The sequence below is a fragment of the Typopeltis vanoorti genome, chromosome 22 (genome assembly GCF_054136105.1).
Source record: "Typopeltis vanoorti isolate ZY-2024b chromosome 22, IOZ_Tvanoo_1.0, whole genome shotgun sequence".
Taxonomy (NCBI): Eukaryota; Metazoa; Arthropoda; class Arachnida; order Uropygi; family Thelyphonidae; genus Typopeltis; species Typopeltis vanoorti.
Genome location: NC_143570.1, coordinates 91,739,751 through 91,766,059, shown reverse-complemented (window position 1 = coordinate 91,766,059; position 26,309 = coordinate 91,739,751). Strand labels below are relative to the sequence as shown.

The following is a 26,309-nucleotide window of genomic DNA, read 5'->3' as shown; positions in this document are numbered from 1 at the left end:
ATGCAAGTTTCACTGAACCATTCCATGGCATATGTCTAAAAGTGGGCAATGTAAGCATTGCCCACTTTTAAGCAAGGAAATCCCTTACAGAACCCATACTGGTTGGTCATTAATTAACCTGGTAGTCAAAAAATCAAGAGATAATTTAAGGCATTCAATGTATTCAGCAATATGTGAACAGGGCTAATCTCATGTGGTATGGTCACTGAATTATTATTATTATTATTATTATTATTATTCAGGCCTCCATAGAGTCAAAAGACTCATCGTGGGAGGTCCATCCTAAGAACATAAAGTCTGTCAAGACTCATCAAGGGGAGGACCCCTACGAAACACAAAGTCTATCATACCACTCTTTAAACTCATTGACCGTTCTCGCTCCTACCACTCCATCAGGCAATGCATTCGGGTCAACCACCCTCCACGCAAAGAAACCACTCCTCACCCTCTTGCTCACAGTTTCCTTTCGTCTTCCAGGGATGGCCTCTTATCATCACTCCTTCCCCACTGTTCAACCAAGCAAAAGAACTCCCCAGTGTCAACCCTGTAACCACCTCTCAACAGTTTAAAAGTCTCAATCATATCACCTCTCCTTCTCCTATCCACCAAACTCTGCAGTCCACATTCCTTCAGCCGATCCTCATAACTATCATTGTACAGTCCTGAAACCATCTTTGTTATCTGCCTTTGTACCCTTTCCATAGTTAATTTATCCCCTTCAAATCCTGGGGACCAAATCTGAGAACAATAGTCCAAGTGTGGTCTGATCAGAGACTTATACAACGGAATGATAACCCTCTTATCTCTGCAGGTGAATATAAAGGGAAAGGTTAGCAAATTTCATGCCAGGATGGTGAGAAAAGACAAAGAGGAGAACCAAGATCTAGGAGGATTGACGTATTTAGAAATGAGATCTGATAGTCCTGACAGACCATCAGACTAATTTGATTAAAAATTGTTGATAGTAAGTTAGTAATAATGTAAATTTTTGCATGTAGAATTATCATAGTATCTTGTACACAGTTCAAGAGTACATATCACGAATCTAATGATGATGAATAAGTTAACAATTGATGGCTTTTTCAATTAGAGAGGCCTGAAATGAGAGCAATGGGATGAAAAATTGTTTGACTTTTATCTCTCTTTTAGGAATGGGCAGATATGTATTACCTTCAAGCTGTAGAGTAAAGGTCAGAAGAATGTGATTGTGGTTAGAGACAATACAGGTTAGAATGCAAGTTTTAAATACACCTGGTAGGCAAAGGAATGCTATCAAAATTCTTCTGATTTCATTCCAGCAAAAAATGTAAACTCTAGTAAAGCATGACGAACAAACACTTATATCGTTGGAGGTGATTTGTATAAGTCAATGTCACAGGATTTGAAAGAAAATGATGCCATGAGATCAGCAACTTTTGTACATACGTGATATTACTATGATACACACACATACAGGGTGTTCGGGATAAATTTGACATATTTATAATTAATTATATTTTTCCGTAAGTTACATGTATTAACACACACTTCTCTTCATTTAAAAGTTTGGACCCTTCTTCATTCATATACAAGATGTCAGAAAGGATGGATAGCTGGAACCCACCTGAATCATGGAAGAGAATAACTTGTATCATGATGATTCGTGCCCGCCATCAAAATAAGGATATTACGACTGCTGCCCAATGCTCCCTGAATACAGTAAAAACAATCAGGCATGAACTAGAGACTTGCAATGGTGACTATGAGGATGTAGCAAGAAGAAAGATCCCTAGCAGACGATCTGATTGCGTTCGTACAGCAGAATTCCTCGCAAATCTGCAGGAACAGGTGTTGAAGAACCCTGGCATTGGAATTCGGGCTTTGTTCGTGGAGTTGCTAACTGTAGTCAAGCCCTGGATAACAAGGGTAGCCAATGGTAGGCCGTATGTATGGCAGCAGGATTCGGCCCCTTGCCACACCTCTGGGAAAAGTCAAAAATGGTTGTCTGAAAATTTCTACGACTTCACCAGTCCAAATGTTTGGCCTCCAAACTCCCCAGACCTTAACCCCATGGATTATTTTGTATGGGGCGCAGTTGAAAAAGACACCAATCGCACTTCCAGTAATACAAAAGCCCAGTTAATGGATAAAATTAAAACAGTTTTTGCGGCCCTTCCCAGGGAAACCGTAGCATCAGCTTGTTCGAGGTTCCGAAGCAGAATTGAAGCTGTGATCGATGCTAATGGTGGTTATTTTGAGTAAATCTTGTTGATAGTATTGTAATTAACTCTGCCTGTAATGTTTTTTTGTCAATTCATTAAATTTAATAGATACAAAGAAGATTTTCTTTTTCCTTACGAAACTGTCAAATTTATCCCGAACACCCTGTATATACCCACACATATAAAGGTTATAAATTATATTGTCCAGTCTCTCTGTTCTTTTACAAAAATAGCCTGCTACAGTCAGTCTATTTGGCTTTTTAGGAAAAGCCAAGTAGCTTGACTGTAACAGACTAGGGCATACTATGATGGATGAAAGGATTAAGTCTAGTTTTGCCAATGATAGGCTGTAGGTTCAAATCACATTTCTTTCTCTTCTCATCCATCCCTTAGGATGGGTTGAGTCCAAATGAGGGGTTTATGAAAAATTAATGCAGTTGACTTGTCACTGCTCTTCTCGTGGTGCACCCTGTTAGGTATCTACCTGGATACTGAACAAATGAGGATGGGTTGGCAATTTGCAATTTAGCCGACTAAATTGTATTCTTATTGGCTTAAACCAAAATACAAAATGATGCTACAACATTACAGAAATTCATGCCAGCTGGGGTGTGAAATTCTATTAGCTACTGACAAAATGAATTTCTATCAGTAGCTAATAGAATTTCACACCCCAGCTGGCATGAAATTCTGTCATGCTGTACCATCATTTTGTATTTTGGTTTAAGCAAATAAGAATACAATTTCGTCGGCTAAATCGCAAATTGCCAACCCATCCTCGTTTGTTCAGTATCCAGGTAGATACCTAACAGGGTGCACCATGAGAAGAGTGACTTTTCAAAATTCATTGAATTTCGAAAAGTCAGCTACTGGAACAAATCTGAAAACACACCCCAACTCAAGATCACCAAAGTTAAAGATCGGTACTATCAACATAAGAAGCCTGAATGGCAAAGAAATGGAGCTAGCTGAGGAATTAGATAAGTACCAGATCGACATAATAGGGGTGACTGAAACAAAAAAGACAAAAACTGGTGATATCTTTCTGAGCAATAAATACAAAATGTTATATTCAGGCAATGACAATCAAGAAAAAGTAAGAGTAGTCATAGTATTCAACACAAAATACGAGGCTAATCTTCTTGAATGGCAGGCAGTTTCAAGTAGAGTGATGTGGGCAAATATGAGAATGGGGAACTGGACAATGAGACCCCAGGATTTGAAGGGGATAATTTAACTGTGGAAAGGTGACAAAGGCGGAAAACAAGGATGGTTTCAGGACTGTACCATGTCAGTTATGAGGATCGGCTGAGGGAATGTGGACTGCAGAGTTTAGTGGATAGAAGAAGGAGTGGTGATATGATTGAGACATTTAAACTGTTGAGAGGTGGTTACAGGGTTGACACTTGAGAGTTCTTTTGCTTGGTTGAACAGCGGGGAAGGAGTGATGATAAGAGGCCATCCCTGGAAATTACGAAAGGAAACTGTTTGCAAGAGGGTGAGGAGTGGTTTCTTTGCATAGAGGGTGCCTGAACCATGAATGCATTGCCTGATAGAGCGGTGTGAGAGAGAGAGAGAACTATGAGAGAGAGTTATGAGGATCGGCTGAGGGAATGTGGACTGCAGAGTTTAGTGGATAGAAGAAGGAGTGGTGATATGATTGAGACATTTAAACTGTTGAGAGGTGGTTACAGGGTTGACACTTGAGAGTTCTTTTGCTTGGTTGAACAGCGGGGAAGGAGTGATGATAAGAGGCCATCCCTGGAAGTTACGAAAGGAAACTGTTTGCAAGAGGGTGAGGAGTGGTTTCTTTGCATAGAGGGTGCCTGAACCATGAATGCATTGCCTGATAGAGCGGTGTGAGAGAGAGAGAGAACGGTCAATGAGTTTAAGGAGTGGTATGATAGACTTTGTGTTTCTCGGGGGGGGGGGGGGGGGACCTCCCCTCGATGAGTCTTGATAGACTTTGGGTTTCTTAGGAAAGACCTCCACTAATGAGTCTTTTGACTCCATGGAGGCCTGAATAATAATAATAATTATTATTATTATTATTATTATTATTATTATTTGTGCCTATGGTCCCACAGAAGGTTCTAATAAGGTAGAAGAGAAGGAATTTTTTGAGGCTTTAGAGAAAGCAACTGACACAATGAAAAAGGAAAAGTTGGTCCTTGTTGGGGGATCTAAATAGGAAATGATTGTCAGACATACAAAAATATTTTGGGAAAATTTGGAGAAAAGAGAAAAACTAATAATAATGGCAAATACCTGTTGGATAACTGCTCAGGACATGAACTGGTTATTACTTAACACGATGTTCCAACATAAAAATATACACAAATTCACATGGAGAGAAGAGGCAAGCAATGAGAAAAGTCTCATTGATTATGTTATTGTCAATAGTGATGTTTTCTCCCTGGTGCAGGACACCAGAGTGTACAGAGGATTTGAAATTGGAAGTGATCAGTATTCAGTCTTCAGTAGGATAAAATTGAATTTCATTTTGAAAAGAAAAACATGTAAGAAATTTCTAAAGCGAATAAAAGTTGAGCAACTCTCAGATGTGAACTGCAGACAAAAATACACAAAGATTAATGGAAAAAAAATGAAAGAGTTTGAGAACAGGAACCAAACCTTGGAGAATCAATCGCAAGCCCTGAAGAAAACCCTGACTTATTCAGCCAGAGAGGCCTGTGGTGAAACTATTTTCCCCTCTTTTCACCCCTTGGGACTAACCCAGACTCGAGACTCAAATTAAACAAAATGGTCAAGGGCACTGACAATTCTTTAGCCGCTTCACATACGACACAAGCTAGTATACCATCCAATCGCACAGATGTATTGACATGGAGGTTTTCTAATAGACTATCACCTCAACTTTATTCACCACAATTCTCGTATAAGCTATTGGTTCATTCATTCCTGCAATGTCACCACCTAGATGATATACTCTTGCAAAGTGTGCGCTCAGTAATTCAACTATATGAACTAATTTGGTTACCTCCCTACCATCGGCATTCTTTAAAATCATTCTGCCATATACATTTTTTCTTTTACTTGCAACATATCGAAAAAACTGTTTGGGATTCTCTTTAGCCTGCATGGCTAATGTTCTTTCATAATCTGCTTTTGCTTTTCTTACCACACTCGTTACCCTTCTGGCCTGTGCTTTATACTGTTCATGTGCCTGCCAGTCACCTTTCTCCTTAAATTCCCTCCACAGTTGTTTCTTTTTTTGCAGCTCAAGCTTAATGTTATTCATCCATTTAATCCCTACTTGATTTGTTATTCGGACTCTAGGTATACAGTCACTGCCTCATGCAAAAACTTCTTAACCGCTTCCCATGCACTATCAACATCCAGCCCTTGTAGTTGTACATGCCATGGCACTGAACCAATCAAACTCCTAAGCTTGTCATACTTACCAGCCCGATAATTCCACATGTACCCTGTGTTAATTGTAAATTCCACACCTTTAGCCAGTTCCCAAGTCAAGACCCTATGATCACTCTCACCAATTGGTGGCAATGCCGTCATATTAGTTACAGCCAAATCCTCAGATACAATTACTAGGTCAAGCACTCTCTGACCCCTAGTATTTTCCATTACATGCTGTCGCAGATAGTTATCCCTTAATAACTGCAGAAAATCGAATTCCTTCCTCCCGTGTGTCCTATGCACTGCATAGTTCAGAAGGCGTGGGACAAATTCCTGTATATTGGAGTAGAGTTTTCATAGTACCCATATATAAAAAGGGAAATAAAACTGAATGTGAGATATACAGAGGTATATCCCTACTGAGTGTTCCTGGTAAGATTTATGCAAGTATACTTGAGAAACGGTTGAGAAGAATTGTGGAAGAAAAGCTTGGTGAAGAACAAGCTGGATTCAGGCCAAATAGAGGCTGTCAGGATCAGATCTTCACATTACGACAAATAGTTCAGAAATCATGGGAATATAGCAAAATCTGTATTTAATTTTTGTAGATCTGGAAAAGGCATATGAAAAGGTTCCAAGAGAGAAGCTATTCGAAATGCTACAGTTGTATGGTGTCAATGGGGCATTATATCAAACAATACTTAGTCTTTATTTGAGTTGTATATTATCTTAAGTTATGTTAAATCTGGTGTGAGACAAGGATGTACATTTTCCCCCCTCTGTTATTCATTATCTATATGGATCTCATTATGAAGGAAAGTGGTATTAAACCTGATATCAAAATTCGAGATTTTAATGTCAGCTCTTTGCTTTATGCAGACAATGTTATACTTCTAAATAAATCTGCTATGATTCTGCAAGATTCCCTGACTAAATTGAATAACTGTTGTAATAGATATCGTATGAAGGTCAGCAATAGGCAGAATCACTGAATATGTCAACTGAATTGTGAATGGAAAACCTATAGAACAAGTAAAACATTTCAGCTACTTAGGCATGATTTTCAGTGAAGATGGTAAATTAAATATGGAAATAGACAACAGACTGAACAAAGCTGGTATGGTAGGAAGTCAAGTGAATGAATTCATATGGAATAAGAGAGAAATTAGTCGGAACACTAAATTAGCTGTATACAAGATGGTGTTCAAACATGTTTTAACTTATGGATCTGAGAACTGGGTCAAAAGTAAAACACCTGACCAAAGACTAGAGACTGCAGATATGAAAGTCATGAGAAAGATTAGGGGCATGAACAGATGGCATCAATGGCAATATCATATTAAAAATGAGGATATATTAGGAAAGAACTTGAGATTGTGAGCATCCAGGAATGCATTAGCAGAGCTAATCTCAGGCACTATGGTCATTTAAACAGAATGGGCAAGGAAAGATTAGCAAAACAGGTGTTCTCTGCCAGGTTGGTAGGAAAACGACCCAGAGGAAGACCAAGATATAGGTGGAAATGATACGATACAAAGTGCCTTAGACGATAGAAATATAAGATCTGATAATGTTGGAGTCTTGACTAGTAACAGACTGATTTGGAGGAAAATTGTAGATAGGAAGTTAGTAATGATGTAAATTTTTCATGTAGTACTATCATATCCTGTACACCCCTTGAGAGTACATGACAGGAATTTGATGATGATGATGAATTTTCTAGCAAGAAAAGAATAAGATGATAAAGTGCTTCCTCCCCCAAACCAGAGCTCCAGAAATACCATTTAAATCTACTGATCACAAAAAAATTTTACTTGCCAATACTATGAATTCTGATAAAAGATGTATATGTGTGTGTGTGTGTATATATATAAATATATATGTGTGTAAAGTAAATAATTATTTATTTATCCGAAGAAGCCATCAGTGCATTAAGTCGAGGACACAATTTTGGCGTCTCCCAAAAAAAAGTTCCAAAAGCCAAAATAATGTCATCCATTGAACGGGGAATATACGACCTGCCTCCAGCAATAGCCAATAACATACGTTTAGATGTAGCCAACATCCTAATTCAGTCTAAGCCTCTCAGAAATAATATCACACATAAGGATATCATTGCTCTAAAAGAGCTACATAATAATAACCACATTATCGTAACAAAAGCAGACAAAGGGAATGCAACCATAGTGATGGATGACAACAAAATGCACACACTCCGACAAGAAAAGTCAACATACAAAATTATAGATCACGATCCCACCAACATACAAAAGAATAAGGTGCATAAATTACTGAAAAAAGTCACTTCCTAGCCTAAAGAAACAATAACATAGCAGTTAGCGAATGAAGCCAAAAAGAATCTTAAGGAGTTCTTTCGACATGTAGCAAGGAAAAGAAACTATGATTATGGAAGGATGACATTGATTGGAGAAATGGTATAAAGACAGCTATTGCGGAATGTGTGGTGGAGATACTTAATGAGCCATTCATTAAGGTCTTTCAATCTTGTGAATGTGACTTCATGGAGAAATTGAGAGCAATTGATGATGGGGAGGAGAGACCGACTGTAAGTGAGCAGGAGGTATATGGGAAGTTGAGCAAACTAGATGTTAATAAGGCTGTGGGGCTTGATAATATATCACCACGTATTCTGTAGTTATGTGCCAGGGAGTTGATACCTGTCTTGACATATTTTTTAATATGAGTCTTGCACTCAATCAAGTTCCTAAGGAGTGGAAGGAGGGCAAGATTGTGGCACTTCATAGAGGTGATAGAAATCAAGCATCAAACTACAGGCCTATCTGTGTGTCAGGTGTTGTAGTTAAGTTGTTGGAGAAGCTTGTGAGAACTAGGATCTAGAATTGGGTTCACAACAATGGTATTATCTTTGATGGACAGCATGGATTTGCTAAAGGGAGGTCATGTTTTAGTAATCTACTTACTTATTACGATAAAGTGACTGCTTCCTTGGACAGAGGAGAAGGATACACAGTAATATACTTGGATTTCGCAAAGGCTTTGCATAGATTACCTCATGATAAGTTGACAGTCAAACTAGAGCAGAGGGTTGGATATTAGATTAGTGCATTAGATTGGAGACCGGCTATCTGATAAGTATCAACAAGTTGTGTATGGGAGAGCGATATCCAGGAAACGGAAGGTCACTAGTGGAGCGCCTCAAGGGTCTGTTTTAGTGCCATTACTGTTTAACTTGTATATTAATGATATTGGCGAAGATTTGGATGGAGATATTCAGTTGTTTGCAGATGATGCAAAGTTGGGATAAACCATAAAGAGTAGTAAAGATGTTGTGGCATTACAAGAATACTTGAATAAAGTGAGTGATTGGGCACAGAAATGGGGATGTGAGTTCAATGTTGCAAAATGTAAGGTTTTAAAATTTGGAAAACAAAGATGGGATGCAGAATTTATGCTTGGTGAGGATATATTATCAGAGGTGGAGGAAATAAGAGATCTGGGGGTGATAGTGCATAAGGATCTGAAATTTAGGGGACACATGGCCAAAATTGTGAAGACTACACGAAGGCTTCTGGGAATGATGCGGAGGACAAGTCAGTATCCTCCGCATCATTCCCAGAAGTAGGGAGATTCTTGTTCCGTTGTATAAGGCTTTGATTAGGCCACACATGGACTAATGTGTCCAGATTTGGTCATCTGGTTTTCAGAAGAATGAAGAGATGTTGGAAAGGGTCCACAGGCGACTGACTAAGGTAGTTTCTAACCTCTGGAATGTCGAGTATGAGGAAAGATTGAGAAGATGTAATCTGCAGAGTCTGGTGGACAGGAGGAAGAGGGGAGACATGATAGAGACCTACAAGTTAGTAAGGGGTTGTTATAGGATCAATACCTGAGAAGTTCTATAGAAAATAGTTAGGGATCGGGGGAGAACCAGGGGTCATCCCTGGAAACTGTATAAAGAGGGTGTGAGCAGGGGAGTGAGAAGCAGGTTTTTTTCGTGCAGAGTTGTAAAGGATTGGAATGCCTTGCCCGAGAGAGTGGTGTCTGCAAGGAGTTTGTGTGTTTAAGACACAGTATGATGAGCAGTGTGTGTGTGATAAAAGGACCTCCCAGATGAGTCTTTGACTCCCTGAAATCTTGGAGTAATAATAATAATAATAATAATAATAATAAACAAACTCAAGCCCTTCCAGGTTAAAACACCCAGGATATATATGGAGCACCAAAACTTCACAAATAATGTACACCCTTACGCCCTATTGTGAATAGTATAAATAGTCCCACAGACAAACTGGCTAGACATTTAGCTAAGCTACTGGCCACTCTCACAAACAATTCTCCCTCCTTTGTCAAAAATTCTGCCCACCTAAAAAGCATTTCAGAAAACCATACCTTAAAAAATCATAATGGTGAATTTTGATATCACTTCACTATTCACAAATGTACCACTAACTGAAATCCTTAATCTACTAAAGTCGCACTTTCCCCCTGATATATTGAACTATTTAAATTCACAATACATGCAGGATATTTCACATGGAAGGGTAAAATATACAAATAATTAGATGGGACAGCTATGGGCTCCCCCTTTCTCTCCCCTTAGCCAGCTTCTACATAGAACACCTGGAAAAGCTAGCTATCAATACAGCCACTCACAAACCAACACTTTGGCTACGCTATGTTGACGATGTGTTTGCTATTTCACCACGTGGCCAAGACACACTGGATACATTCTTAGCGCACTTAAATAGCCAACACCCAAAAATCCACTTTACAATGCAACTGTACACTAATTACACGTCCGGATGGTTCCTTATCATTTTCAGTATATAGAAAATGCACCATCACCCATCTCAACAGTATGGTATCCTAAAAACACTAACCCACAGAGCGAGAACAATTTGTTTCCACTGACAATGCTCTTACTGCTGAACTGGCTCACTTACGATACATCTTGGTACGGTTCCACCAATGTGATATACTGCTGCTATTCTTTTCACTCCAAAATGCATAACCTTACACTTTGCCACATTAAACTGGCATCCATTTTTCCTAGCCAAGTCCTCCAAACTATCCAAATCATCCTGTAAAATTTTGACATCCTGTGCACTCACAATTGCTCTACCCAACTTTGCATCATCAGCAAACAAACAAGTGAACACTTCCTCTCAGATCCTTACCTATATCACTGATGAACAAATTGAAAAGCAGTGGTCCAAGAACAGAGCCCTGTGGCACACCACAAGTCACAAGCCGTCTTTTAGACTCCACTCCTGAATAAACCACTCTCTGGTATCTCTCCATCAACCACCCTCCTATCCATCTCACCAACCCTATATCCATCCCCATCTGCTCCAGTTTACTGATTAGGGTTCCATGTGGTATCCTGTCAAAGGCCTTGGCAAGGTCCAGTAGAATCCTGTGTACCCATTACCCTTATCCAGTTCAGTCGTCACTGTGTTATAAAACGTGAGCAAGTTACTGAGGCATGATCTACCCTTCACAAAACCATGTTGTCCCCCATACAATATCCCATTTTCATCTATCCAATCCTGTATTCTTTTCTTGACTAATTTCTCCAAGACCTTGACAATGATTCCTGATATGCTAATCGGTCGGTAATTTACAACAGCAGTCTTGGAACCACCTTTATGCAGTGGAACTATTTTCCCCTCTTTCCACCCCCTCGGGACTAACCCAGACCCGAGACTCAAATTAAACAAAACGGTCAAGGGTACTGACAATTCTTTAGCCGCTTCACGTACGACACAAGCTAGTATACCATCCAATCCCACAGATGTATTGACATTGAAGTTATGCAATAGACTACTCACCTCCACTTCATTCACCACAATTCCCATATAATCTACTGGTTCATTCATTTCTGCAATGTCACCACCTGGATGATATACTCTTGCAAAGTGCTCACTCAGTAATTCAACTATATCAACTGATTCGGTTACCTCCCTACCATCAGCATTCTTTAAAATCATTCTGCCATATACATTTTCCCTTTTACTTGCAACATATCGAAAAAACTGTTTAGGATTCTCTTTAGCCTGCATGGCCAATGTTCTTTCGTAATCCTTTTTTGCTTTTCTTACCACACTCGTTACCCTTCTAGCATGTGCTTTATACCGTTCATGTGCCTGCCGGTCACCTTTCTCCTTAAATTCCCTCCAAGCTTAATGGTGTTATTCATCCATTTAATCCCTACTTGATTTATTATTCGGACTCTAGGTATACAGTCAGCCATTGCTTCATGCAAACACTTCTTAACTGCCTCCCATGCACTATCAACTTCTAGTCCTTGCAGTTGTACGTGCCATGGCACTGAACCAATCAAACTCCTAAGCTTAAGTCAGGTTAAGCCGTTAAGCTGATAAGACGATATGCCATTAAGCTGATAAGCCAAAATTTGAAACATTTCATGTCCAGCAATGTGTTTGCCTTCATGACACGACAATTTGTTGGATGTTTCAAAACAATGGAGAACCGGCTTACCAGCCTGGAATCGGGGGGTTGGGTGCCGTAGGTGCCAGGGCAGAGCTGCCGCTAGTATATATATATATATATATATATATATTATTAGGTGCAATAATCTGTAACATCTGAGATGTCTCTTTTTAATTTTGTCACTGGTATGTTGCGGGTTTTTTTTTTTTTTTAAATTAGCATGTTACATACTACTTCTGTTCCAAATGGCTACTAACCAATTACCAGTCTTCTGGCAAGGAAAGCATGTGCATTTCATTCATTGGTATCAAAGTATACCATAGCTGTGTTTTGGAGAGGAATTATGTGATTTTTATCAATTCATCTCATATAATGGATGAATTTCTTTTCATTTGAAATATCTGTTAAATCATCTAGAAGTAGAAGACTCACTACTGGAGTCTTTGATTACCTTAACTAATTTTTGTTTAATGATATCAGCAATACTGACACAAATTCTTTACATTTCATGTAAAGGATTTACTGTTTAAATTCAATTCAATTAGGTGCAATAATTGCACTACTGAACCTTAGAAATTTCTGAAGTTGTTAAATTGGTTTATTGAATTTAGCTTTATAATAGGCTGTATTAAAAAAGGCACTTCAGGTAATCAAATATTTCAGAATCCATCTTTCTTTGAAAGGTACTCGGGTTCTGGCCAAGTCACAGCACCGTTTTGTGAAAACTGAAAGTTTCGTGAACCCTGAATCTCTCCACTTTGAAGAGACCTGGAAAATCATGTAGTAATCTAGTTTCTGTCAGTAACATGATGTTGTTTATACATCATACTTCGTCTTGGGAGCTCAACCACTTGAATTCCTTGAGCCATTTGTCTTGGAAAGCAAGCATTTTTGTTTTTAGTTGATGACACAACAGAACTCTTTTCTACAGTGTTTTTAATACTTTGTGGTCTCTTATTTTTGCCTTCAGATTTACACCATTTCACAAAACTAAAAAAGTGTAGTTTGCATTTCCTTTCACTTATTGTCATAATGAAGTCATAATGAAGGGTAAATATATATATGTATATCAGGGGTGCATGCTTGTCTTGAAATTCATACTTGCTCTTGTTATCATTCAGGGAATGAGAGGTGTGATAGAAGTCTGATTAGCAGAATAATGAATTACTGACCATTTAAAATTATATATTTAGAAATTTAAGTACATTCAATGATACAAATACATTTATTTTACAAATGATATTCTATCTTTTTCAATTTAGCTACTTGAATACAAATTCTACCCTACGGTTCTTCTTTATGAACTGGTCAATAACATCGTCATAAAAAGTTAGTTGTAACTTAATTTTCCCAATCAACACACACACACAGTTGTAAAGGCTAGCTGAAACTCACTGGTTAGAGCTACTTTGACTGTGTATGGCCTGTGTTTAAGACGACATGAAGGGAGCAGAAATGGCTATGTACGTGCATGAAATCCCAATGCTGCAGCGAGGACCTGTAGCTTTGACTAGACGAGCAAGCATCGCCCTTCAATACACAATGCAAAGCTCAATTATTGCCGCGCAAGCTTAAGACGTCTTCTGTCTACAAAAATAAAAGCCTAAATGGAATGCTTATAAATGCATGCATTTATTAAAAAATAAATAATACTTTTTTCTCAATTAATGAGCTTGCACAGCAAGCATAGCAAGCATGGAGAATTCGCCCCTGACATATATATATTATACCAGGGACGAATATTCCGGGTGTGCTAGGTGTGTGGTGCTCATCCAAGAAATATCAGTATCACCAATATTATATTTTTGCATTTATTTCTGTTAAAGACGTTCCTAATTGTTTACAGACTTCACGTGATTCCTAAAATTAAACACAATATACTGCTTCATTGCCCTCTTCATGAGGACAATGAAGCATTAGTGTTTCATGAAGAGGGAACTTTTCGAAGCGTAAACATTGCATTGCATTCGCGTTAATAGCCCAGGTATGCTTTCAAAATACATACACCTTTGAGCCCTTTGAAAAGATGTAAAGAGAGTGCAGCTGGTCGAATTCTTACCATTCTAGTATTTTTAAACTGCTCAGAAGGCAAGGCTGTGTGAGCTCAGAGACAACAGCACCTAGCACTGTGATCGGTTATTGTGTCAACCAATCCAATTAAACGTTATCATTTGTCATGAGTTGCTGTTTTTGTTTTCTGAGTTTGATCTGTTTTGCTTTCATGAAGTATGAACTGATGTAGTAGGCAAGTTTTTATATATAATATAAACATAGACAAGTTTTTTATATATAATTTTCCATAAATTTATAACCTTTTTGCCCATATTTACAATGAGAAACAGTGTTGATGATCTACTGAATGTCCCATTTTCTGCCAGAACTTTTGTGGATTGTATGACTGTACTCAAAGTAGGTAAACATCATCCTCCTCTTCCATATTTACAGAGCACACACAAAGATGCAAAAATGAGTACGAGACACTTTTCTATTTCACAAGACAGTACAGTAAAAGGGTTAACTAGATGCGAAGTGCAGTCAAGATTTTTTTTGGCCTTGTTTATTATTCTACAGAGAGAAAGGCATCTGGAATAAGCATGAATATTCTGATCATAACCATTTAACTGCAGCAGTGCAAAAACATGAGTGTTCCCAATCACATGTTCAATTGTTTTTAAATCTCAAAATGTTTAGAAAACAAAGAATCGACACACTCCTTGACAAAGAAAAATCGAAGTTACTCATCATAATGAACAGGTAAAGAAAAATAGAGACATTTTAAAAAGATTAATCCATGTTATACTTGGCTAATCAAGAGCTTCCTTTGAGAAGTCATGATGAGTCTGAAGATTCAGCTAATCGAGGAAATTATATAGAATATTTAAATGTGCTGCATGAGTATGATCCTCTTTTAGACATTTAAAGACTTTTAGCTTTAGCTATTGTTCATTTGACCTTTATGCTTTCCATATTTAAAATTATATTAACACGTCTCATTTGCACCTGGGTGTCTGTTGTTCCCTTATTCCCTGGCAGGTACTAGCTTTTAGTGTATGTATGTAGTTCAGCGTTGAGCGGTCGCATTTTCACAACGCTTTACATCCAGACACTTTTAAGTGTCTAGATCAGTGGTCGCCAAAGGGATCAATATGACATTGTAAGGGATCGATTTGAGCTCAGGGGTCGATTGGAGTCGACAGAAAAATATAAGACATCATTGTATGGGTAATATTTAATTTGGTTAACTTGGATTACCTCCATGACAAAAGACATGGAGGTAATGACAACGCAATTAAGAGTGAATCGTGGGATCAGTACCTCCATCTTACAGGTCCATGAATAGGACCTGTAAGATGGAGTAAGGTGATGAAAATAGTTACTGAAGCCAATCAAGTAGGCCAAAATGACGTATTTACCAATAAATGGATGTTGGTGGTTCCTGCCGGCCGGCGCAGTGGAAGCAAGATTGCAACACGTGCGTGGTTCTTATTTACTGATACTTACAAGTATTCGATCCCAGTCTCATTTTTGCGCATCTACATACAAGTGAGTGTTAATGTTCTAAAATTCATCAACATACATATTATAATTCAATCGTTATTCATTCACGAACTAAGCTTCTCTATGTTGAAGAGTTGAGCAGTGCTGGTAGTAATACCAGTGATATTAATACCAGTAGTTTATTAATATCACTAGTAATACCAGTGATATTACTAGTGATAGTAATAGTAGTAGTACTAGTAATATAATAATATATAATATATTATACATACAATAAACACAGTAACTATAAAATAAACAATCTAAAAATTCACATAAGCATCTTTTTTTGCTTGGCCTATTATAATTACGTAATAGTAAAATATAGGGGGGGGCGATAAAAAGTCAAAAACTCTTGAAGGGGTCGACAGGCAAATAACTTTGGCGACCCCTGGTCTAGATGATATCAAATATCTGAAATACAATTCAAACTGATTTCAAGTTATATATATATATATATATATATATTCATTTTGCTTTTCATAAATTTGATATCATCTAGACCAGGGGTCGCAAAAGTTATTTGCCTGTCGACCCCTTCAAGAGTTTTTGACTTTTTATCGCCCCCCCTATATTTTACTATTACGTAATTATAATAGGCCAATGGCTGTATTATAAACAGCTATTACATATGTTTTCTGGAACTGAAAATTTGAGAGTGGTTGTTAGGACAAATGTGTTTAATTAGGTGTTATGTTTAGTCTGTTCTGTTCGCATGCATGCAGTATAGCCTGCAGGAGCAGAGTGTTTTTCATTAAGTGTGTTGTTCAAGTTGTCTTACACTAATTGTTCCTAAATATAGTACACAGATGTTAAATATCTGTTTACGTATTGAATGATAAACAAAGCTAATTGTTTCTCTTGCTTGTGCAGTATAACATCTGTTGAGTTTGGAAAGTTTTTTAACGGTATAAAAACATTTTTTATTCTAGTCTTCAGAAACAACAGACAGTAAAAATTTATCTATTCCTGAATAAAAATGAATACAGGTAACATCATATAATGCGGTACTTATACAACTCAGTTTCGATGTAACGCGGTTTACAAATTGTAGTAACTCTTGTTCATTGCGGTACCAATACAACATGGTTTCGATAAAATTACAATGTCTACACATTGTAAAAACCCTTTATCTTTTCATATATTTTTTATCGTGCAACTAAAATCAAATTTTATCTTTGTTAAATTTGTCTCTGCCCATATCACGCATGTAGTTATAAGTAGTGAATTTATATTAGGGGAAAATACCTTCCAGCACACACGTACATCAATTGTTAACCATATAAAGTGTTTATTGTTGAATGTCTTCGTTTTCAGGAAAGCACAGTAAAAATCATAAGTGTGTTAATCTCAAGCTGAGCACTTTATTTTTATTGAAGCAATAAAATACGTATTCTATGGGTACTCCACCGTGGGCCGAAAGAGGTCAACTTATAATAAAATTTTAAAACAGACAAAACTTTCCGTGGTCAAGGATTTAAGGTTACATATCTCAATCACTTTTATGATTATAATTTGTGGAATTTTTTACTTAAGCCAGGGGGGGGGGTTCCCCGTTCCCTCCCTCCTCTGCAGATGCCCAGGGCCATATGATTGCATTTTTATTGATGTAAAAAAGGTTTGAGAGTGCATAGCGCATCAGCGCTCATCTTAATTGGCCCAATGCAATTAATTGCAGGATAACTTTGAATACTTTTGCACAGAGTGGTGGAACAATCTGTTTGTTTTAAGATTTATTAGAAAACAATTCTTGTAGCAAGGCTTATACATTGGTCATACATAACTGGAAATTAACTTAAGGAATTTACAACGCATAAAACGGATATTAATTAAAGGAAACTTTAATGAATACCTTCAATATTTCGGCAATGTCACGTTGCCATCTTCAGGAACATACAAATATGGTATGTGCAGGCAGGCACTAACAAAATCAAATGAGGAAGAAGGCAAGAAACTAATACTGTTCCTAAATCCTAATGGTGCCCCATAGCAGGCTAATTGGGTTGTCTTGACTGTTGGGCTAAAGTTCTAATGATGTAAGTCTCCCAAATTTGGGACAGTCTCGTGCACCCAAATTTGTTGAGGTTTGGAACGTTTTTAGAGTTGCTGATGATTCCATGAATAATCTTTCATACTTGAACTTGCTGCGGTGTATTATTTTAGTTTTCTTCCAATGAATTCTATGGCGGGTATCTATGGCATGGTCTGCAAACCCAGAATGGCTGTACTGGTGAAACCAGATGTAGTCTTTGCATAAAATCTCAGATCACATTTGCTGTCCTGCCTGTTTGGCCAAAGCAGGACAATTTACAGCTGCAAGGGACCTGGTATACACCAGATAGGTCTAAGGGAAGTGGTTGGTCTTTGATAGAGTAGATAAGAGATGCCAACTTTTCATATGGTCTATAACAAGAAGTTAGGTCATATTTTTTTGAGGATATTGGTTAATTTCTCAGAGGTGCCCCAGATGTAGGAGATGGTGATAGATTTAGTGTAATCTTTATTGTGAAGGGGGGGGGGGGTTGCGATTTACTGGTTTTAGTATTTTTGGATTTTTTGGGGGTTGTAGCCATTGGCTAAGAAAGTGTTGAGGATGTGGTTTAGTTCAGTGGTTAGGGCATCATCATCTGAGCAGATTAATTTTGCCCTGTTATATAGTGTTTACTAACCCCATATTGTTGTGAGGGGGGGGGGGATTGCTGGTGAATGTATCTGCCTGTATGGGTGGGTTTTCTATAAACAGAGAAAAACCAAAGATCGATCAGGCTGGCGAGATTAGAGATTAGAGTGTCTAGGAAGGGGAGGGTGTTGTTTTCCTCTTTTTCCAAGGTGAACTGTACCCTGGGATATTGGTTGTTTAAGTGTGTTAGGAAGGAGTGGAGTGTATCTGAGCCATGTGGCCAAATAGCAAACACATTATCCACGTACCGAAGCCAAATAGTAGGTTTTTGTGGGCAGAGTTTAAGGCTTTCTCTTCAAAGGTCTCCATAAAGAAGTTGGCCAAGGGTGGGGAAAGTGGTGAACCCATCGATGTTCTCTCTATCTGTTTGTAGAATTTTCCTTGCCAAACGAAATAGCCTGAGTTCATTGTGAACTGAAATAGGCTGAGATATCGGGCAGAAATTTGGCTTGGATGAGCTCTAGGGTTTCTTTGAGTGGGACATTTGTGAATAGGGAGGAGATGTCAAAACTGACCATCATGTGAGTGTGTTGGAGTGAGAAGTTTTCTATACTGGCTTTGAAGTGGGCTGAGTTTTTTATGTGTGATGGTGTGTTGCCAGAATAGTGTGTGAGTGCTTTGGCTAATTTATATGTGGGGAATCAATACACAGGTAAACTTAAGGCTTTATTATTAGACTGTACTACCTACCTACCTCCCAATTGAATATAACCCTACCAGCTCTCAGATTAGAACTTTCCACCACAGACTCCTTAAGAAGGTCACTTCTTGGCCTGTGGAAGTTACTAACAAACTACAACCTTTTAACTCTAGACCCCCCCCCCCAATTATATGGACTTCCAAAAATACATAAACAAAATGTGCCATTACGTCCCATTGTGGATAGCATTGATTCCCCCACATATAAATTAGCCAAACATTTAGCTAAAGTGATCACACACTATACAGGCAACACACCATCACACATAAAAAACTCAGCCCACTTCAAAGCCAGTATAGAAAACCTCTCACTCCAACACACTGACATAATGGTCAGTTTTGACTTCTCCTCCCTATTCACAAATGTCCAATAGAGCTCATCCAAGCCAAATTTCTGCCCGATATCTCAGCCCTATTTCAGTTCACAATGAACTCAGGCTATTTCGTTTGACAAGGAAAATTCTGCAAACAGATAGAGGGGGACATCGATGGGTTCACCACTTTCCTCGCCATTGGCCAACTTCTTTATGGAGACCTTTTAAGAGAAAGCCTTAAACTCTGCCCACAAAAACCCACTATTTGGCTTCAGTATGTGGATGATGTGTTTGCTATTTGGCCACATGGCTCTGATACACTCCATTCTTTCCTAACATACTTAAACAACCAACAACCTATTTTTTAAAAAAAGAGGAAAACAACACCTTCCCCTTCCTAGACTCTCTAATCACTCACCAGCCTGATGGATCTTTGATGTTTTCTCTGTTTATAGAAAACCCACCAAAACAAGCAGATACATTCACCAGCAATCCCCCCTCCACAACAATATGGGGTTATTAAAACACTATATAACAGGGCAAAATTAATCTGCTCAGATAACGATGCCCTAACCACTGAACTAAACCACATCCTCAACACTTTCTTAGACAATGGCTACAATCCCCAAAAAATACTAAATCTAGTAAACCCCCCCCCCTTCACAATAAAAATTACACTAAATCTATCACCATCCCCTACATCTGGGGCACCTCTAAGAAAATAACCAATATCCTCAAAAAATATGACCTAACTTCTTGTTATAGACCATATAAAAAGTTGGCATCCCTCATCTGCTCTATCAAAGACCAACCACTTCCCATAGACCTACCTGGTGTATACCAGGTCCCTTGCAGCTGTAAATTATTCTACTTTGGCCAAACAGGCAGGACAACAAATATCAGGATTTCCGAACACAAAGACTACATCTGGTTTCACCAGTACAGCCACTCTGGGCTTGCAGACCATGTCATAGATACCAGCCATAGAATTCATTGGAAGAAAACTAAAATAATACACCGCAGCAAGTTCAAGTACGAAAGATTATTCATGGAATCATCAGCAACTCTAAAAAACGTTCCAAACCTCAACAAATTTGGGTGCATGAGACTGCCCCAAATTTGGGAGACTTACATCATTAGAACTTCAGCCCAACGGCCAAGACAACCTAATTAGCCTGCTAGGGGTCACCATTAGGAACAATATTAGTTTCTTGCCTTTTTGCTCATTTGCTTTTGTTAGTGCCTGCGTGCACATACCATATATGTATGTTCCTGAAGATGGCAATGTGACATCCATTTTATGCTTTGTAAATTTCTTAAGTTAATTACCAGTTATTAGAAAACGGCAATGAAGGAGAATGCTATAGTTGGTTGGTATATTTGAAATACTCAAAGATGAAAATATGTGAACCATCATTTATGAGACATGTTAGAACAGGAAATGAAAAGAAAGAATAAGTGTGAGTAGAAATACTTTCATTAATGGTAAACGAATTATTAATAATTGACATTTGTGACATGTGTGTCCTATAAGTTGCTGGGTAGAGCGATAGCACAATCCTATAAAGTCTAGAAATGAATAAGTGAATTTATGATGGCATAATTTAAAAAAAAAACGATCCTATAAAGTCTAGAAATGAATAAGTGAATTTATGATGGTATAATTTAAAAAAACATTGACGAGGAGACAGAGAGTGGCAGGAATAAATATTGTTTAATGGAGCAGCAAATCATCTCATAAAATTTATTGCCCATGTTATGTGTATTTCTCTGGTTTGTATATATTTCGCTCCATTTTCCAAGAAATTTCTTTTGTTTACTGAGACTCAGTATACATAACATCCGATCATTATTGTAATTATCCACACCTTCAAGAATCCTACATTCATCAGTTTTTTATTTTTATTTTTTTTTTATTTTTAGTATCAGTGGTTCTTTTATCTTATCAATCTCACATATGCTGGTATTTTGTTGTAGATCAACAACGTCTTATAATACACAGAATAGATATTTTTTTACTGTCTGTTGTTTCCGAAGACTAGAATAAAAATGTCTCTATATATACCATTAAAAATTTTTGCAACCTCAACAGATTCTATACTGCACAAGCAAAAGAAAAAACAATTAGCATTTTTCTTCTAACATCCACTTTCAAATTTTCAGTTCCAGAAAACATGCAAACAACTGTTTGTAATATACATCAGATATGAAAAGCTCTCAACTCATCACAGACGCTAGGCTCCGAGTTAGCTTTTTACATCTTATTATTATTATTATTATTATTCATGAAACCTCCAAGGAGTCCGAAGACTCATTGCTGGAGGACACCCACAGTACAACTCTCCATCTCCACCACTACACCGAACCTCTATTACCCATCAACTACATCAGTGCCATCTACTGCCAACCACCACAACAACAAGTATTTTTTGTATGTAAATTGCATGTGTTCTGAAGGGCCGATTTGTCTGTATGCAGGATGAAAAACCCAAGTTTCCGGGAGAAAAAACCCTGCTGCCCCGTATGAGATCGGCTAACTCACCTTCAATTGAAAAAGTCCATATAAAGATTCCTCCCATCATGACGGGAATCGAACTTAATCTTTTTCTAATTGAAGGGTGCAATGTACTGTCATTCTTCCAATTGTGCTACGGAGGCTCAAAGGTGTATGCATTTCGAAATCACACCTGGACTATTAACACGAATGTGACACGATGTTTACATGGCGAGTGCCCTTTCCATGAAGCACTAATGCTGTATTACCCTTGTGAAGAGGGAAATGAAGCATTAGTGTATTATGTTCAATTTTAAGTCTATAAACAATTGGGAAAGTCTTTAACGAGAATAAATGCAAAAATATAATATCGGTGATACCGATGTTTCATGGATGAGCACCGCACACCTAGCCACCCAGAATATTCGCCCCTGATATATATATATATATATATATATATATATATAAACTTTTATGTGATTCTATTGAAGTACAGAAATCTAAATGTAATGGATTTTGATGACTGCAGCTAAATTAACACAAGTCTCTCTGGCAATTATTTCTTGGCAGCAGTAATTCTTTTCATTTCCTGCAGTCTGATATACAGCTTTTAGTAACAGTATGCCTCCTGGCAGCAAGATTTCCAATCTTCAGTTTATCACTAACAGTAAGGGATAATGTGCATCCTCTTACTAAACATGGTCACAGATTACAGAATGAGCATGCCAAAATCATGAAGAATCTATATTCTAAATGATTAAAAAAAAAATTGCAGTGGAGTATTCTAGAAACTCTTAAAATTTCAAAATACTGAAAATATTAACAACAACAACTGTTTTTCTGCATATGCAAACTGTTTCACACATGCATTTTTTTTTTTTAAATGATGCTTACCTTGAATAATAATAGTAAAATCTCTAGATTAGATTTCTTCACATGAAATAATCCCAAATTGCATTTCTTGTTGTAAATATATATACATACAATTTCATAAGTATATAAGTTGTTGGTGTTTCACTTTTGTCCTTAGTATTACTTGTCTGATATTAAATCTGCAAAAATGATAAATCAGATTTACAAAAAGGAAAAAATTTAATTTTCTCTGTCGTTGTCTTATAAATTAATTACACCATGTATTGTTTATTTATGTATTTTTATTTTTTTGTCACAGAGTAGTAGATTTTGTGAATCTTATGTCTTATGATTTCAACTACTATCATCAAGAATGGCCATTTACAGCACATCACAGTCAGTTATTTTCCAGAAATAAAGAAAGCAATTATCATTATGCTTTGAATGTGGTAAGTTAGACTAAAGTATCAGGTCATCCCAAAAGTAATGTCATTTTTTATACTGTACTTGTTCAAATGTGTCTGAGCTTGTCTAAACATGAATTTTTAAAGCTTTATAAGTACTGCTAAGCTGCGGCAGCCTCATTCTAAGGAATTCCACCTTGCAAGAACATCATACATGAATTATTGTTTAAATAACCCTTTGTTATTTATGGAGGTCATGGAAGAGCACATTAGGACATCGTGCTTTATGAGTTCAAAAAAAGGCAACAATGCTGCTAATGCTGTAAAAAAATGTGCAAGAAGTGTACAGCAATTGCATTTCGAATGTGCAAAAGTGTCAGCGATGGTTCCAAAAATTTCAACAAGGGGGACTTTAGCTTGAAAGACTGCCCTCACTCTGGGCACCCTGTCTCTCTTAATAACAATATGCTGGAAGCCGCTATTACTAGAAATGTCAATGCAACTGTTGAAGATTTAGCAAAAGATATTAATTCATCACCATCTGCAAGAATTTGGAATAGTGTCTGAGCTTGGCAAGTGGGTTCCTCACAAACTGATGAACAACAATCAAAGAGAGCATATCAACATCTGCACTGCTCTGCATTCTTGAGAGGTTCAATCTCTGTTTTTGAGTTGTGTAGTCACCGGTAATGAAAAGTGGATACTTTGCAAGAATGTTAAGTGCTGAAGGCAATTGGTTTGTACATGGGAACAGGCTAAACCTCACCCAAAACAAGATCTTTACTCTCAGAAGGTTTTGTTAAACATTTGTTGGGATATGGCTGGTATTATACACTTTGAACTCTTGCCACAAAACCAAACAATCACAGCTGAAATATACTGTGAACAACTCGTTGAAAGTTTATTTTTCACTAGGTTAGACTATAATAAATTTAGTTTAATCCTTTATCCCAGTGAGAGCAAACAAAGTTTGCACCTGAAAATATCTTCAGGACTGAATATAGTGTTGTACTATCTTACCTGGGTAAGTAGTGCAACACCAGGGCAACTCTTAGCAAAGGTGGAGCAAGCTACCAACACTCCTATCCCAGTATCTCCCATAATGCACAACACATCTCCTTGTGGATATGTATTATGCATTAAGGGATTGGCCACTACCCAGACTAGTTTCGACCTTTATTGAGGTCTCTTCAGTGGGAGCCAGGCCCAGAGTTGGAGATACCAGGCAGAAGCAGTAGGAAGGTCATCTTTACCTATAGGAGTTGCCAAAAGGTTTATCACCTTTTTTTAATTAAATTACTCTGGATTTAGAGAAAGATGTTGAAAGTTTATTTTTCACTAGGTTAGACTATAATAAATTTAGTTTAATCCTTTATCCCAGTGAGAGCAAACAAAGTTTGCCTGGCTCCCACTGAAGAGACCTCAATAAAGGTCGAAACTAGTCTGGGTAGTGGCCAATCCCTTAATGCATAACAGTATACATAACCACAAGGAGATGTGTTGTGCATTATGGGAGATACTGGGATAGGAGGGTTGGTAGCTTGCTCCACCTTTGCTAAGAGTTGACCTGGTATTGCACTACTTACCCAGGTAAGATAGTACAACACTATATTCAGTCCTGAAGATATTTTCAGGCGCAAACATTGTTTGCTCTCACTGGGATAAAGGATTAAACTAAATTTATTATGTGAACAACTCGAATGACTGAATAAAAAACTGAAAGAAAAGAGGTGTTCTCTGGTCAACTGAAAGGGTGTTGTTTTTCACCACGATAATGTATGCAATATGATACATTAGAGCCACAGAAATTGAGCCTATGTGATTTCTTTGACTCCAAACCTTCTGAATTCTATAAACTTCCTGAACTCTACAAAACCAAACATTAACACAGCTGAAATATACTGTGAACAATTCGATTGACCGAATAAAAAACTGAAAGAAAAGATGTGGTCTCTGGTCAATTGAAAGGGCGTTGTTTTTCACCACAATAATGTAAAAATAATATGTTACATCAGAGGCACTGAAATGAGCCTATGTGACTTCTTTGACTCCAAACCTCCTCAATTCTATAGAAATGGCATTATGAAGATTTCACAATGTTGGAAGAGTGTTATTGATTGAAATGGAGAATATAAAATTGATTAAATTAGCAAGTGATTTATCTTTTATATCCTTTTAAAACTTAATGCTAAAAGGACATTATTTTAGGGATGACCCAACATTAATACTTTTTTTTTTTTTTTAAAGCAAATACAATAATTCACCTAACATATAAACCTAGTAATCAAAATTTGTTAAATGAATTTGCTATGCTGATTTCATAATAATAATAATAATAATAATAATAATTTTTTTTTTTGAGCCATCTAAGGAATTTTCACAAACTGTAAGTTCTCATAAACATGCGTAACAGATGTTTTCATTTTTCAAATTTTTTTAACATAATGCTAAATAAGCATCATTTTATAATATGTATAAATAAACTCAAGAGAGAGAGGTTAATGAAAGAGCCTAATCCCTACTCTTTCAGCCTAACCCCTAATTCTTTTCTTTTTTTTAGAAAATCTTGTTTTCTCTTTAAATGACTATTTTATGGTTATTTAAATACAAAAGGAGTGTGTTCTCCAGCCAGTTTGTTTATTCTGTGAGAAGGAAAAAAAAAAAAAAAAAAAAAAAACAGCCCTGTCTTTCTTCATGAGACTGCCTAACCTCAGCTTCATAGGATGAAGAGGAGTCAAACAATTTTCATCCTAAATGAGATTCAAACCCAAGTGATTCCATTCAAAAGGACAAAAATCTCATCTTCACAACTGCATCAAGGAGGTGCTCACTTGTGGTTATGAAAATTGAGGTATGGGATCTTTGGTGGATGGAAAGAGTGGAAATTTTTTTTTGGTGGTTTGCTTCAAAATAAAGTAAGTTTAACCACACAGATCATCTCCCAACAGAGCTCACAGAATCAATTACTGGCACATGGATAACTCGCAAATAGCATCTCTACTTTGCAATTAATTTGAGACTGTGGATTTAAATCCTACTGCATCCTGACTATCGGTAAACGTCTTAAATGATGTTCATTACCTGGTATGAGATCTACTTCTTAAAGGCTGGCAGTGACTTGAAAAGTATTGCATTTGGTCTCCAGACTCTGGATTTGCAGGTTATTTATCCCTTAGTTCACTTATGATACTTATGTATTATAAGTATCATAAGTGAACTTATGATACTTATAATACATTTTCATGGGTGTGATTATTGAAAAAGGAAGATAAGATAAAAGAAAATAATCCAGTATAGCTATTTCTACTTTGAAGG

At 37.3% G+C, this 26,309-nt stretch overlaps 1 protein-coding gene across 1 annotated transcript in view; it reads left to right on the top strand.

Annotated features, from left to right (window-relative positions):
* Positions 1-26,309, top strand: part of LOC150094568 (acidic mammalian chitinase-like) — a 155,928-nt gene that overhangs the window by 83,571 nt on the left and 46,048 nt on the right. The window contains exon 5 of the mRNA XM_090412094.1: positions 22,910-23,039. Within this exon, the coding sequence (XP_090268220.1) occupies positions 22,910-23,039 (130 nt within the window). The remainder of the gene's footprint in view (positions 1-22,909; positions 23,040-26,309) is intronic.